Consider the following 14,263-nt stretch of genomic DNA (forward strand, 5'->3'; position numbering starts at 1 on the left):
GGCTCATATATGCAAGTTCGTGTATGAGTCTCCAACCAAGTCCCTGCAAAACCACCACTTTTCACCTGAAGAATCATGCAGCAGATGGCACCCTTGATGTGTCCTTCTGTGGTAGCCCAGTGCCCTATGACCTCACTCCAAGATATCTAGGAGTTCATGGATAGAAGCCTGACCTTCAGGCCCATATAAAACAGATCTGTGAAAATGCCAATTCAAAAATCACCCAGCAACAGACATTTGCAGGAGCGACCTGGGGCATCTCAACTGATTTGCTTCAAAGTGCCACCCTATCACTTATCTAGTCAGTGGTAGAGGACTGTGATCCAGCCTGGTCCAGGAGCTCGTACACAAAACTGTTAGATGCACAATTAAATAATGCAATGCGCATCATAACTGGAACATAGAAATTGACACCAATCCATTGGCTCTCTGTTCTCACAAACATTCTGCCACCAAATATCCTCAGAGACCTGCAAACTGCAAGGGAGTTGACATATTTTCCTGGCAATGACAACCTACCCATCAACCAAGACCCTCAACAATGTACCTCGTCGCAGACTCAAGCCTTGACAAACCCCATTTTGGTATCGTACTCTCACCATCCGCGAATCTCACCCAGATCTGTAAGAGTGGTGTCAAATGGAATGGAACACCTCATACGGTTGGCTACGTATGGTGTGAAAGAGGTTCTACATACATTCGAGATCCAACATCACACCTCTTGGTTCTAATATTCCTCGAAGACATTGGTGTAACCATCAACCGCATCAGAAAATCAACAGGCCGAAGCAAACATCTCCTTTATGAACGTAAAATTAAAGAAGTAATAATAAAAATAAAATAATAAATATTTTACTTTTATTAGTATTTCTATTATATTTATTATTTATTTTTTACCTACGTGACTTTACCGAAAAAACCCAAGAGCATGAAGTCCTTGCAGTCACGAAAGCTTCAAATCTATAAGTATAATTAAAGGCCAAGCCACAGGGCGAATGCGGCCGTAAAACCCAAACCATGGACCATATACTAATCCTGTCGTCTGTGCGCCTTCAACGGAGGAATAGCAAAACTACACACTCTCTCGAAGTCCTCTTGCGGCCAGCAGACCTTGACATTGGCATTTAACTCCCGAACATATTGACATACACAAGAATAGCATAGGGGGGAGAGAATGGCTACTCGTGAATGTGGTGGTTATCTTTTTTGAAAAGTGCTGTTCCTTTTGTTGGAAACGTACAGAACCCTCACACAACACACGGCAATAAACGTTTGTGTTGACTTACAACTTTTGTCCGAGTTATTACTGGGCTCCAAATTCTTGTATTGGAAATTCATGCAGAAAAAAAACCCACTTTGAATATAATGTGCTATGGTTGTGGATGCTGCCGTGGTGCAATGGTTATAGCATGCTGGACTTCAGAAGTGGCCGTTTTGATATCCTAGTGCAGGAGTTGAAACAATGGTTCAAGTTTTATTTTTACCCCCCCCCCCCCCCGCCTTTGTCCACCAAACAGCATAAGTGAGTACACCACAGTTATCCCCCCAGATGGAGTTACATCGAGCTTAATCTCTAAATGAATTGTGAGGCTGCCCCTTTACGTTGTTGTATTGTATCAATACATAGATGTTACACTTCCTTACTTTTTTACATTGTTGATTTCCCGCGATGTTGCCCAGCAAATGTAATACTTTAGAAAGCCAAATGGGAGTTTCCCAATACAGCAGTGGTTCTTCACTAAATTTCAGAGAGGGGCCACTTTTGCCGATAAGACATCATCAGTGTGAGGGCCACCACACATTTTAAACCATTGGGGGGTTGACAGCAGCACGATGATGATGATGATGGGGTGTTTTCACTATTTGTGTATTGTCGGGGGCCGCAAGTCAGGGGCCGCACTAAAGGCCACCATTGGCCCGCGGGCCACTGGCGGACACTTCACGGCAGAGTAGTGGCAGTGGTAACACCTGTGTCCCAGCAAGAAGAGTTTTTGGGTTCGATTCCCAACTCGGGCGGCTTTCTGTGTGGAGTTTGTATGTTCTTTCCCTGTTCTGCAGTGGTTTCCTCTGGATTCCCCAGTTTCCTTTCAAAGAAAAAAAACCCAATACAATTTAGCTGGTATTGACTCAACACCCCAATGCTGAAATATTTAACTGCAAATTACTCAATTGGGAATACACATAGCAACAATATATTAGGGTAAACAAGCGTAAATACATAAACAAACACAAATACGCCACTGCGAGCCACCAATGGAGCACTCCCGCCATCCAGTGTCTCGTCGTCGGCACTGCAATCTGCAAAATGACAATGCAGTGAATTTTAACACCGCTGGTTACGAGTACCGTGTTTATAGTGTAGGGTCGCCGCGATATGGCGATCCTACGATACATCGTACGGTATAATATCCACGATAATTGTATCGTCTGTTTGGAAAAAAATGTCATGGAGTGATTTTAGTTGGCGATTTTATATACAGAAATATTTCAAGACAAAATCATTATGGAAAAACATACGTAATTTATAGTTCCAGAAACACATAACTACAACCAATTATATTAGTGCTTTGTCATCGAGTTTTTTCAGTAATTGGTGGTTATAATACGTGATTTTAGTAGTCTTTTAAATTAATTCTTGTGTAACTGACAGTATGTGCAATATAAGTGTTATAGGTTGTAGATCAAAAACCCAAAAATGTAATCGTTTTATTTTGAATCGATTCTAACACTATTGATACACACTCAACAATAAAAACGCTCAACATATTGAACGAATGTGTTTATCTTTTTTTTTATTTGTACGTGTGCACCACTGACATTGCAGCAGTATAACCAACTAATTTTACTTGACTAATTGTAACGGTGCTGTGTTAACGGTGAATTGTATGCATAAACCTTAAAATGGCTTTCTCTCTCTTTAGATATTTTCAAACTGCTTTCTCACGTCTTCTTTCCTTGGTTGATGTTGAACTATTTCCGCCTTTTCATGCATTGCGACCCTGAGAACGATTGTTTAAGGGCGCTTTATAAATGTATTCATTATTTACAGTTTATTTAAAAATGACTGGTACAGCATGATATAAAGTTTAATCTCAACATTCATTAACTGTCTTAAAAAGTCGAATACTGATACTGACTGTTACATTGTAACATGGCTAGAATTGGGCAACATTGGGCGAATTTAAAAAAATGACCCACTGGATGAGCAAGTACAGTATAAATAAATGCAACAGTTACACTTCTGCCGATGGGAAACAAAATTGGGAGACGCCAAATTGAGTGACATTCATTCCTATTAAAATTTCGCTTCGTGTTTCGTCGAGCTCAACCACCTTCAAGGTAAACATAGATGTTGGCTCTACATCAACAACATCATCCGTACGAAGAAGAAAAATAAGAAAACATGAAAATGTATCTTTAAATCAGAAGATTTGGTTATACTGGAGGAATCCGAGGAGCTATAAAGCTCTTCTTCACACATGTCCAGTAAATACATACACAATATTCAGATTCTGATTTATCCCCTTCTCTTCAAAACACCACGCTCCCGGTCGTTGTCCCTGCGAGAGTATGGTAGTGAGTCCAGTTCCAGTTCCGAGGGCACCTGGTCCCGGGTTTGTTATATTGGGCTGTATGTATTTATGTTGAACTTCTTTCGCACCGTACGAAGCCAACCGTGCTAATCGGAGGTGCGGTGTAAGGACAGCAGATTACACATTTCTAGCAGCTGTAACGAAATTAGTTTTTAACCTCGATGATTTAAAAGTGCATAACTCCAGTGGCTTCCCAATATCGGTAGGAAGAGAGTTCCAGACGGCCACAGAAGCGCATCTGACCGTCTTTGTTCGTTCGCTCGCCTAAATCCACTGCTAGTCAGCATGACCGGAGATCGCTTTAAAATGGTGTTCTTAACTAATTTTCAGAGGGGGCCACTTTATCCGATAAGACAACAGATACACATTTGAAACCATTGGGGTTTGACAGCAGCACGATGATGATGGGGTGTTTTCACTATTTGTGTATTGTCAGGGGCCCCTAGCGGCCCGCGGGCCTCGCAGTGAAGGACACAGCCGCTCAGAGATGTGCATCATCAACACGCACATTGTGCTCAGAGCACACTCGCACGCGGGCTGCGTACATGTCTTCTAGCGGCACCACCGACTGTTGACTCAATGACGGAGTCTTTGAGGAGCAACAAACACACGGGGGCCCACATTGCCACCGGCTGGCATTCCTCGCTGCCATGGCGATGTAAGAAACACCGGAGGGCATTTTTTGTATTTACCCCTTCCCCTCTCTCTCATTGTCTCTCTCATTGTCTCTCTCACACCAAGTCGCGCGAGACGAGGGGATGTCGTCTTCGGACCCGGCGCTGCTGAGGGCCGTGCGAGCCAGAGCCAAGACGATGAACCTGAGCAGCAAGAAGATGAGGCGGCTGCCGGGCGCCATCGGGCAGCTGCCGTGGCTGGAGCGCCTGTGCGCGAAGAGCAACGCGCTGAGCGAGCTGCCCGCCGAGATGCACTCCCTGACTCGCGTGAGTGAGAGTGAGTGTGTGAGTGAGAGAGTGTGTGAGTGTGTGGAGTGTGTGGAGTGAGAGTGAGTGTGTGGAGTGTGTGGAGTGAGAGAGTGTGTGAGTGTGTGAGTGAGTGTGAGTGAGTGTGAGTGTGTGAGTGAGAGAGTGAGTGTGTGGAGTGTGTGGAGTGAGAGAGTGTGTGGAGTGTGAGTGAGTGTGAGTGAGTGTGTGGAGTGAGTGGAGTGAGTGTGTGGAGTGTGTGGAGTGAGAAAGTGTGTGGAGTGTGAGTGAGTGTGAGTGAGTGTGTGGAGTGAGTGGAGTGAGTGTGTGGAGTGTGTGGAGTGAGAGAGTGTGTGGAGTGTGAGTGAGTGTGAGTGAGTGTGTGGAGTGAGTGTGTGGAGTGAGTGTGTGGAGTGAGAGAGTGTGAGTGAGTGTGTGGAGTGAGTGTGAGTGAGTGAGTGTGAGTGGAGTGAGTGAGTGTGAGTGAATGAGAGTGAGTGAGTGTGAGTGAGTGTGAGTGAGTGAGTGTGAGTGGAGTGAGTGAGTGTGAGTGAGTGAGAGAGTGTGAGTGAGTGTGTGGAGTGAGTGAGAGTGTGGAGTGAGTGAGTGTGTGGAGTGTGTGGAGTGAGAGAGTGTGTGGAGTGTGAGTGAGTGTGAGTGAGTGTGTGGAGTGAGTGGAGTGAGTGTGTGGAGTGTGTGGAGTGAGAGAGTGTGTGGAGTGTGAGTGAGTGTGAGTGAGTGTGTGGAGTGAGTGGAGTGAGTGTGTGGAGTGTGTGGAGTGAGAGAGTGTGTGGAGTGTGAGTGAGTGTGAGTGAGTGTGTGGAGTGAGTGTGTGGAGTGAGAGAGTGTGAGTGAGTGTGTGGAGTGAGTGTGAGTGAGTGAGTGTGAGTGGAGTGAGTGAGTGTGAGTGAGTGAGAGTGAGTGAGTGTGAGTGAGTGTGAGTGAGTGAGTGTGAGTGGAGTGAGTGAGTGTGAGTGAGTGAGAGAGTGTGAGTGAGTGTGTGGAGTGAGTGAGAGTGTGGAGTGAGTGAGTGTGTGGAGTGAGTGAGTGTGTGGAGTGAGTGAGTGTGTGGAGTGAGTGAGTGTGTGGAGTGAGTGAGTGAGTGAGTGTGAGTGGAGTGAGTGTGTGGAGTGAGTGTGTGGAGTGAGTGAGTGTGTGGAGTGAGTGAGTGTGTGGAGTGAGTGAGTGTGGGAGTGAGTGAGTGAGTGTGAGTGGAGTGAGTGTGTGGAGTGAGGTGTGGAGTGAGTGTGTGGAGTGAGTGAGTGAGTGTGAGTGAGGAGTGAGTGTGTGGAGTGAGTGGTGGAGTGAGTGAGTGTGTGGAGTGAGTGAGTGTGTGGAGTGAGTGAGTGTGTGGAGTGAGTGAGTGAGTGTGAGTGGAGTGAGTGTGTGGAGTGAGTGTGTGGAGTGAGTGTGTGGAGCGAGTGAGTGTGTGGAGCGAGTGAGTGCGTGGAGCGAGTGAGTGCGTGGAGCGAGTGAGTGCGTGGAGTGAGTGAGTGTGTGGAGTGAGTGAGTGAGTGTGAGTGGAGTGAGTGTGTGGAGTGAGTGTGTGGAGTGAGTGAGTGTGTGGAGTGAGTGAGTGTGTGGAGTGAGTGAGTGTGTGGAGTGAGTGAGTGTGTGGAGTGAGTGAGTGTGAGTGAGTGAGTGTGTGGAGTGAGTGTGTGGAGTGAGTGTGTGGAGTGAGTGAGTGTGTGGAGTGAGTGTGTGGGTGAGTGAGTGTGTTGGAGTGAGTGAGTGTGTGTGAGTGAGTGAGTGTTTGGAGTGAGTGGTGTGTGGAGTGAGTGAGTGATTGTGAGTGGAGTGAGTGTGTGGAGGTGAGTGTGTGGAGTGAGTGGTGTGTGAGGGAGTGAGTGTGTGGAGTGAGTGGTGTGAGTGAGTGAGTGTGTGGAGTGAGTGAGTGTGTGGGTGAGTGAGTGTGTGGAGTGAGTGAGTGGTGGAGTGAGTGAGGTGTGGAGTGAGTGAGTGTGTGGAGTGAGTGAGTGAGTGTGAGTGAGTGAGTGTGTGGAGTGAGTGGTGTGTGGAGTGAGTGTGTGAGTGTGTGAGTGTGGAGTGAGTGTGTGGGTGAGTGAGTGTGTGGAGTGAGTGAGTGGTGTGAGGTGAGTGAGTGTGTGGAGTGAGTGTGTGGAGTGAGTGTGTGGAGTGAGTGAGTGTGTGGAGTGAGTGATGCTGAGTGGAGTGAGGTGGAGTGTGTGGAGTGAGTGGGGAGTGAGTGTGGGAGTGGTAGTGAGTGTGTGGAGTGAGTGTGTGGAGGTGAGTGGTGTGAGTGAGTGTGTGGAGTGAGTGAGTGTGTGGAGTGAGTGAGTGTGTGGAGCGAGTGAGTGCGTGGAGTGAGTGAGTGCGTGGAGTGAGTGAGTGAGTGTGAGTGGAGTGAGTGTGTGGAGTGAGTGTGTGGAGTGAGTGTGTGGAGTGAGTGAGTGTGTGGAGCGAGTGAGTGTGTGGAGTGAGTGAGTGTGTGGAGTGAGTGAGTGTGTGGAGTGAGTGAGTGAGTGTGAGTGGAGTGAGTGTGTGGAGTGAGTGTGTGGAGTGAGTGTGTGGAGTGAGTGAGTGTGTGGAGTGAGTGTGTGGAGTGAGTGAGTGAGTGTGAGTGGAGTGAGTGTGTGGAGTGAGTGTGTGGAGTGAGTGAGTGTGTGGAGTGAGTGAGTGTGTGGAGTGAGTGAGTGAGAGAGTGAGTGTGTGGAGTGAGTGTGTGGAGTGAGTGAGTGTGTGGAGTGAGTGGAGTGAGAGAGTGAGTGTGAGTGAGTGTGTGGAGTGAGTGAGTGAGTGAGTGGAGTGAGTGAGTGTGTGGAGTGAGTGAGTGAGAGTGAGTGAGTGTGAGTGGAGTGAGTGTGAGTGAGTGTGTGGAGTGAAGTGGAGTGAGTGGAGTGAGTGAGAGAGTGAGTGAGTGAGTGTGAGTGGAGTGAGTGAGAGTGAGTGTGTGGAGTGAAGTGGACTGAGTGGAGTGAGTGAGTGAGAGAGTGAGTGTGAGTGAGTGGAGTGAGTGAAGTGGAGTGAGTGAGTGGAGTGAGTGAGAGTGAGTGGAGTGAGTGAGTGGAGTGAGTGGAGTGTGAGTGAGTGAGTGAGGAGTGAGTGGAGTGAGTGAGAGTGAGTGAATGAGTGGAGTGAGTGAGAGTGAGTGAGTGGAGTGAGTGAGAAGTGAATGAGTGATTGGAGTGAGTGAGGAGTGAATGAGTGAATGGAGTGAGTGAGAGTGAGTGAGTGAGAGTGAGTGAATGAGTGGAGTGAGTGGAGTGGAGTGAGTAGAGTGAGGAGTGAGCGGAGTGACGGAGGAGTGAGTGACCGGCGGCCACTCTCGGGGCGGCGTTGACTCGTGAACGACGACGCCGCTACTCACGGGCTCCAGGTCGCGTTCGGCGGTCGAACGAGGGAGGAGGCCGGGGGCCCAAGGCAACCCCCCAACCCCCTGGCAGTGTTGACGCAGAAGCTGCTGCCAGGTTTTGCTCGTGCTGAACCAATGCTGCTGGGACATGAATGCACAAAATCAAGGCTGGTCGACTTGCCGATGGGATGTGCATCCAAAATATACGTTGATTTTGTTTTCATGTGCGGGGGATTGACATGGGAAGGAGGCGAATTGTCTGTTTATGTTGTTAATATATATTTGTTTAACCGTCCGTACATAAGTGCTCCGTTGTCATGTGTTTATGCAACAGTGTTTAGAGAATAAACACTGACTTTGTCCACTTTCTATTGGCATTATAGTCACACTCCACGATAGTATAATTACTTATTTCACCACAATGATGAAATAATGTATACTGTATGATTAATACGTGTTTAGAGATGTAGAGCTATTCATAACTATCAGAAGTTTGGCCTGACTGAGTGAAACCCGTGAGCCTCTCTCTTATGGCTCGTAATTTTTTATTGAGCCTTTGTGGATTGTTCGAAAACCTTTGAGAATTGACAGCCAGGGCTGTAAATCATCAACCATCATCGTAGTTTCAGTGTTTAGTGGTGATTGTGTAACGAGCTTGCTGTTGATGCGTTGGGTGATAGACTTGTTGGGCATGTCGCCAATGCATTGCAGTAACTGTGCTGTTACAGTACTGGTCTTGTATGCACAGATAAAAATATTTAAACGTTACCTCTCTCTTGTCACAGTATTGTACTGCATTTTCTTTCATGATAATACTCTGCTAATATTGTACCGCACTGTAAAGTGCATGAGGTGCAGTCCATACTAGTTTTAAAGTGTAAAGGATTACTAGCTATCAATTAGCAATTTTTAATGGACAGAGCTACTGACTTGGAGTAGAGAGTGTCTCTCAAACCCATAATGTCTAGGACCGCTAATCCCAATGAACTAATCCCAATAATTGGAACTCTCAGGAGGAAGTTCATGAGCGTACATTGGCGACATAATATATGCACGAGCAAAACAATGAACCAATCTTAGCTGCTACGTGAGAAACTTGTTGTGCACGGACATGAAAAAGTATTGTTGCTATTATGCAGAAAAAATATTGTGGAGTCAATATTCCTGAGTTGACTAACATAGAAACGTGGAAACCTTTGATACGTGATCAAGTTCTGCAGCTGAAGGCAAATGCAGCATAAGATAACTGTGCTGATACATTATCACATTCTTGCACCAAATATGGAATCCCTAATGATTGTGTAACACTTTGCAGGTAACACTTTTGCTGTATTTTTGCAGCTCACAGAGTTGAATCTGGGAAACAATGAGCTGCAGGAGGTACCAGAGATCTTGCGCCATTTGACATCACTGCAAAAGCTCCATCTTTTCAACAACCGCATCAAACGCTTTTCAGACAATGTTCTAGGTACGTCTTTCTGTGCTAGATGGATCAAGATCCTCTAATTTAAACGAGTCTTGGAAATTGTATACGTCGGCTTTCCCGACCGACGTGATTCATAATTAGTTTATTTTGGTTAAATCATGGTGGAGGTAAAATGTAAATTTGTAACACTATAACCCTCCACCAACGGACAAAGCCAATCAAATAATTTTATCACGTGCGCAAATATGCCATACCAAATCAACTGGCATATTTGCCCATGCGACAACTTCATTTTATTGGTTCCGTCGGGTAGTGGAGGGTTATAGTTAGAAAACTGACATACACGAGTCTTGAGTCTTGGAAATATGGCATGAACTATTAGCTGTAATGGACTGTCAGTAATTTAGGAAGAAAAAAAACAATTCAATCAAAACATTCCAAAAATTATGAACAATATATTTTTGGGTCAGATCCAGTGAGTAGAATGTGGTGTATAGTCTCCTCCACCCGACTCAGTTGTCGCTTCATGAACAAACGTGCCAATGTATTATTGGTACAGCAGCAAAACGGTGTGTTGGAGAGTGATCCGCAACATTTAATAATTGGGTACCTGACATGGCACGTTTGTTTACGTGGCAACTTAATTGTGTCGGGTGGAGGAGGGTGTGCAACCCAGTTTACTCACGCGATCTGACCCAAACACCAATTATGAATCATATTGGTCGCAAAAGCCAAAGTGTTAAATTTCAAAAAATATCACGAGAAATACTTGTGACCGGTCTTTTTTCTATTTCATCTGCATATTGTTTACATTGACTGTTTTAAACTCCCAATACTCCTCTCCAGCTTCATGACCGTCGCTGCACTCGTCGGGCCCACACTTGTATAAACGATATGACCTCGCTTACTGCACCGTGGCTCTGGCAAAATGCAGTCAGTACATAATTCAGAGTTTGATTTGCAGAAGCGCCTTTCAATGTAGCATACATATGCCTGCAAGTGCCCACAGGTCCACTGGCATGTACAACTGTTGCCCAAGTCCTAACACAAAGTATACTTCTCATGCCTTTTATAGAACTTCGCTCTGGTTAATTAAATATGTATTTTATGTTTTCCTAAAATGTTATCTTGTTAAATCAATTATTTTGACAGCATGACATCGCTACGCTTAACCATAAGTGATATCATGCGTTTAGAAGGGTTGCACAACCTGGTGATGCTCAACATCAACAACAATCAGCTGAAGACCCTCCCAAAGAACATCAACAAGTATGCATGCACAGTGATCACACTCGGCATTTTGATAAAATGCAGTGCTGAAGCCTTTACTGTGATATTTTGTATATAGTGGGTAAGCAATGATAATTAATTTACCAAATGAGTTCTACGTGCTTGCGCATGCTCAATTGGGATTATAAGTAGCAACTATCGTCCCCTCCTGCGAAAACTTGGCAGGACCCTCCTGAGAGAGAGAGAGAGTCGTGAGACTCGGACTGGCTTTCCTCGGTAAACGAGCAGAACACATCGCATAATCAATGCAACAAAAATCCCATACTCACCTCTTTAAGCTGGCCTGTACCCCCTAGTTCTGGTCGTTTAGCCTGGTTATGTTTACTTCCTTCTTTCCATACATGGGTGCATTGGGATCTACAGATGGAATGTGCCTTACAAATGTAAATTATTATACGAGGTAAATGCTATTGGCCAAATATTCCAACGCTAAACAAATTACCGTACCTCCAAATGACTCAATTGGGATGACACGGGTGAACGTTGCCCCCACTGCAAGAACTTGGGAGGACCCTGCTGAAAAAAATATTGAGACCTCAGTGAGCCTTTGATGGGCAAAGCAGCTTAATAATAATGATCGCCATGCATTGCCATCAATAAGCCGCTAGAGGGCGCTGTTGCTTATGATTACGTAATGTCATATGGGGACGGTGATAGCAGGCACAACGCTTGGGATGCCCAAATTATTTGTTGCAATGAATACAAAAAAATGGTTATGGCTTAGGGCCAGATGACCTTAATCCTAGGCTGCTTTCATTATGCTTGCACATTAAACAGCCACTGCACACAAGCTGTCACGATGCATGGAAAGGTCTTTGTGACTCTCATCAGGATGTGGCAGCCAAGAAGAGGAGTTATCTTTAGCTTTCACAAACGAAGTGCGAGTGATGTAGACGTAGGGAGGAAGTCATGGCTGAAACTGGGATAAACAGCAATACTCAAGTCAAACCACCCACCAGGTGTATCTTGCAGAGCTGCCTGCTTGGTGGAAACCAAGGATCCAGAGTCAGTCAATTTTTACTTGCAGGATGCAGTAAGTCCTCTATAGGCGTTGTTTCACTATAACGTCGCCAACAAATGAGCGAGACATAATTCGATTTAAAATGCTTAGATTCACTGCAACGTTGTTTTGGAAAATTTAAAGAACGCAGTAGTTTGGGCAGGGGCACGTGACGACCCACCACGTCACGGCGCCCCCTAGCGAGCACTCAAGCTCCAGATTTTAAAACACCACCACTCTGTACACTCCACTACCCTCTCTCAGTGGAAACTGCCGCAATCTCTGGTGAGAACTCTGTATTCACCTATAAATAAGAAAGGTTAATACAGGGCATCTTGCTATCTTTATGGTACGGTACTTAATATTTTGAATGCATGTTTTGTATGTATGTTGCAATTCTTTCACACCGTATGTAGAGCCAATTGTGATAATCATGGTTGACCAAAAATTACACCCAGGAATGTATCCTAAGTTTATATAATTAAGTCAACGGTGAAACAGGTTTCCATTTACGTTGTTTTGCCTAATGTCGCGTTTGCCGGGGACGCGTCCCCAACGTAAATAGAGGACTTGCCGTAGAGGACTGAGAAAGGATTGTAAGGAGGAACCCATTGGAGAGTGCTCTCAGGGCATGTTCTCCCAAACTTGACAAGTCAAACGCGGATATATGGACATTATTGCCAATAACTTGGTAATGGTGGGGGGGGGGGGGGGGGAATCTGATGTTTTTTGTTAATTAAAAAAATAGATTTTGTCTGCTATTACAAGAATAATAAATGAGCTAATTTAGATTTAAAAAGCCCCATATCTACTTCTTTACAAATGCTTTGTTGATCATGTGTGGTTGGTGGAACAAGGCTTGTGCCAAGTACAGTCTTGCTTTGCTGTACTTTTTTCCTGTGCTCTGGATGAATGTATGTGTATGTATGTTACACTGATTTTGCACTGTACATACCCAACCGTGCTAATCGGATGTGCAATGAATGTCAAAAGCAACGTGGTATTTGTAGGTTCCCCAAAATATCCAGTCGCCAGTGTGTCCACCACAGACATACCAATATTTCTACAAAACAATTTACTTTCATACAGTATTAATTTTCTCTCTTGATTCTGAGCCAAGTGAAAAGTCCACGTTCTTATGGGCCGCCATCCATTTAGTACGTACGCAGGGGGGGAGGGGGTGTAAAAAATATGCGTGCGTACAGGGAGGGGGGAGGAGTCAAGTTTCTACAGAATTTTGCGTACGTACTAAATGGATGGCCCCTTACGGTAGAGAACAGTCTTATTCATAGGGCAACCGCTGTCGATTCACCACAAAGTTTATATCAACCCCAGAGGGATGATGAACTTCGTCAAACCCCAATTTGCATTTAAAATCATCACCACTGCAACGTAGGAGGATCTTAATGCAGACTCGCTGGAAAGTCCACGGGCATTCTCACTGTGGCTGCATTCGACAAGAATCGCATTGCTTACCATGGAAGACCTATTCACTCGAAATCCTTCTCAATTGTGGCTGATTGCTGAGATGTTGTTGTTCGTGAACACCGCGCAATTTTATCCAATTGTGTTGCATTGGCTGTCAAGTTTGACGAAGCTGCAGAAGCTGAGTGCGAACGGGAACCTGCTGGAGAGCGTTCCCGAAGAGCTGTGTGGCCTGGCACGTCTGAAGGAGCTGCATCTGGCCAACAACCGCCTCACGGCCCTCCCAGCCGAGTTGGGACATTTAAACAATCTGGAGCGTCTGCACCTGCAGCACAACGAGATCCGTGAGCTGCCAGAGGTAACGCACTAGTCTGTGGGTGCAGGAAAAAAAAAGTCAGTGTCTGGGATTTCTTGCTCACGTGTATGTATGTTTAACTTTTTTCGCACTGTACATAGCCAACCGTGCTTATCGCAGGTTTGAATGATCGTTGAGAGGGTGCTCATCAATTTACAAATATGAGCCTGTTGTGGAATTACACAGTCCTATGGCAGGGGCAAGTGTATTCACATGAAAGCCGCTGTTATCTTCCCTACAAAATGGTACCTATTTTTTTTATCAACCCCAAAGATCATAGTGTAGTGAGTCCAACTGAGTCGTAGACATTATCTTGTGAGCAACACTATTTGTGATACAACAGCACGCAATATAACACGATCTACACTCGGGTCTCGAGTGCCCATCTAACCATGCTACGGCAGAACTAGACACGGTTCGCTATCCCAGTCTGGACCACAAGCTGGGTCCCGGACCGCGTAGCTAGAGGCTTCTTCTCCCCGACGTGGATCTTCATAACACCAGCACACCAAGAACCTCGAGCTCCTCATGGGGCCCTCGTTATATTACCCTGGGCTGGGGCTGGCTCCGCCCTTCGCCCCGCCCACCTTCCAGGTCTCTCGAGCTCTTTCTCAAAGGTTCCCGAGAGCTCTTTTGGACCACATGACCACCCCGCGGCCCCCGTTCATCGGTGGTCCCCCTCCAATATCATCCGGTCACATGTCAGCAGGTCAACCAGTGTATCATGCCCCAACTTAACCCTGGCTGGCTGATGCTCCCTCTCGCTCTCTCACCGGGAGCCCGCACCGCACACTGCTTGCGGTGCCTCCATGCTAACCAGCGCTCACCCAAGCCCCACTACGGCTGGTACTACACCCCGTAACCCAGGCTGCCCATAATGACAACACATTATCCGCCGTGGCTTCGTAAGCCCCGGCACCATACAGTGACAACCACAGTCA

General features: G+C 46.1%; 1 protein-coding gene across 1 annotated transcript in view; it reads left to right on the top strand.

The window, feature by feature from the left end:
• LOC133350800 (leucine-rich repeat-containing protein 69-like) overlaps positions 1–14,263 on the top strand; it is a 61,908-nt gene that overhangs the window by 30,321 nt on the left and 17,324 nt on the right. The window contains exons 2-5 of the mRNA XM_061565542.1: positions 4,335–4,534; positions 9,168–9,294; positions 10,449–10,521; positions 13,130–13,325. Coding sequence (XP_061421526.1) covers positions 4,335–4,534; positions 9,168–9,294; positions 10,449–10,521; positions 13,130–13,325 — 596 coding nt within the window. The remainder of the gene's footprint in view (positions 1–4,334; positions 4,535–9,167; positions 9,295–10,448; positions 10,522–13,129; positions 13,326–14,263) is intronic.

The sequence above is a fragment of the Lethenteron reissneri genome, chromosome 35, assembly GCF_015708825.2.
Source record: "Lethenteron reissneri isolate LAM-NWPU_2019-01 chromosome 35, ASM1570882v1, whole genome shotgun sequence".
Taxonomy (NCBI): Eukaryota; Metazoa; Chordata; class Hyperoartia; order Petromyzontiformes; family Petromyzontidae; genus Lethenteron; species Lethenteron reissneri.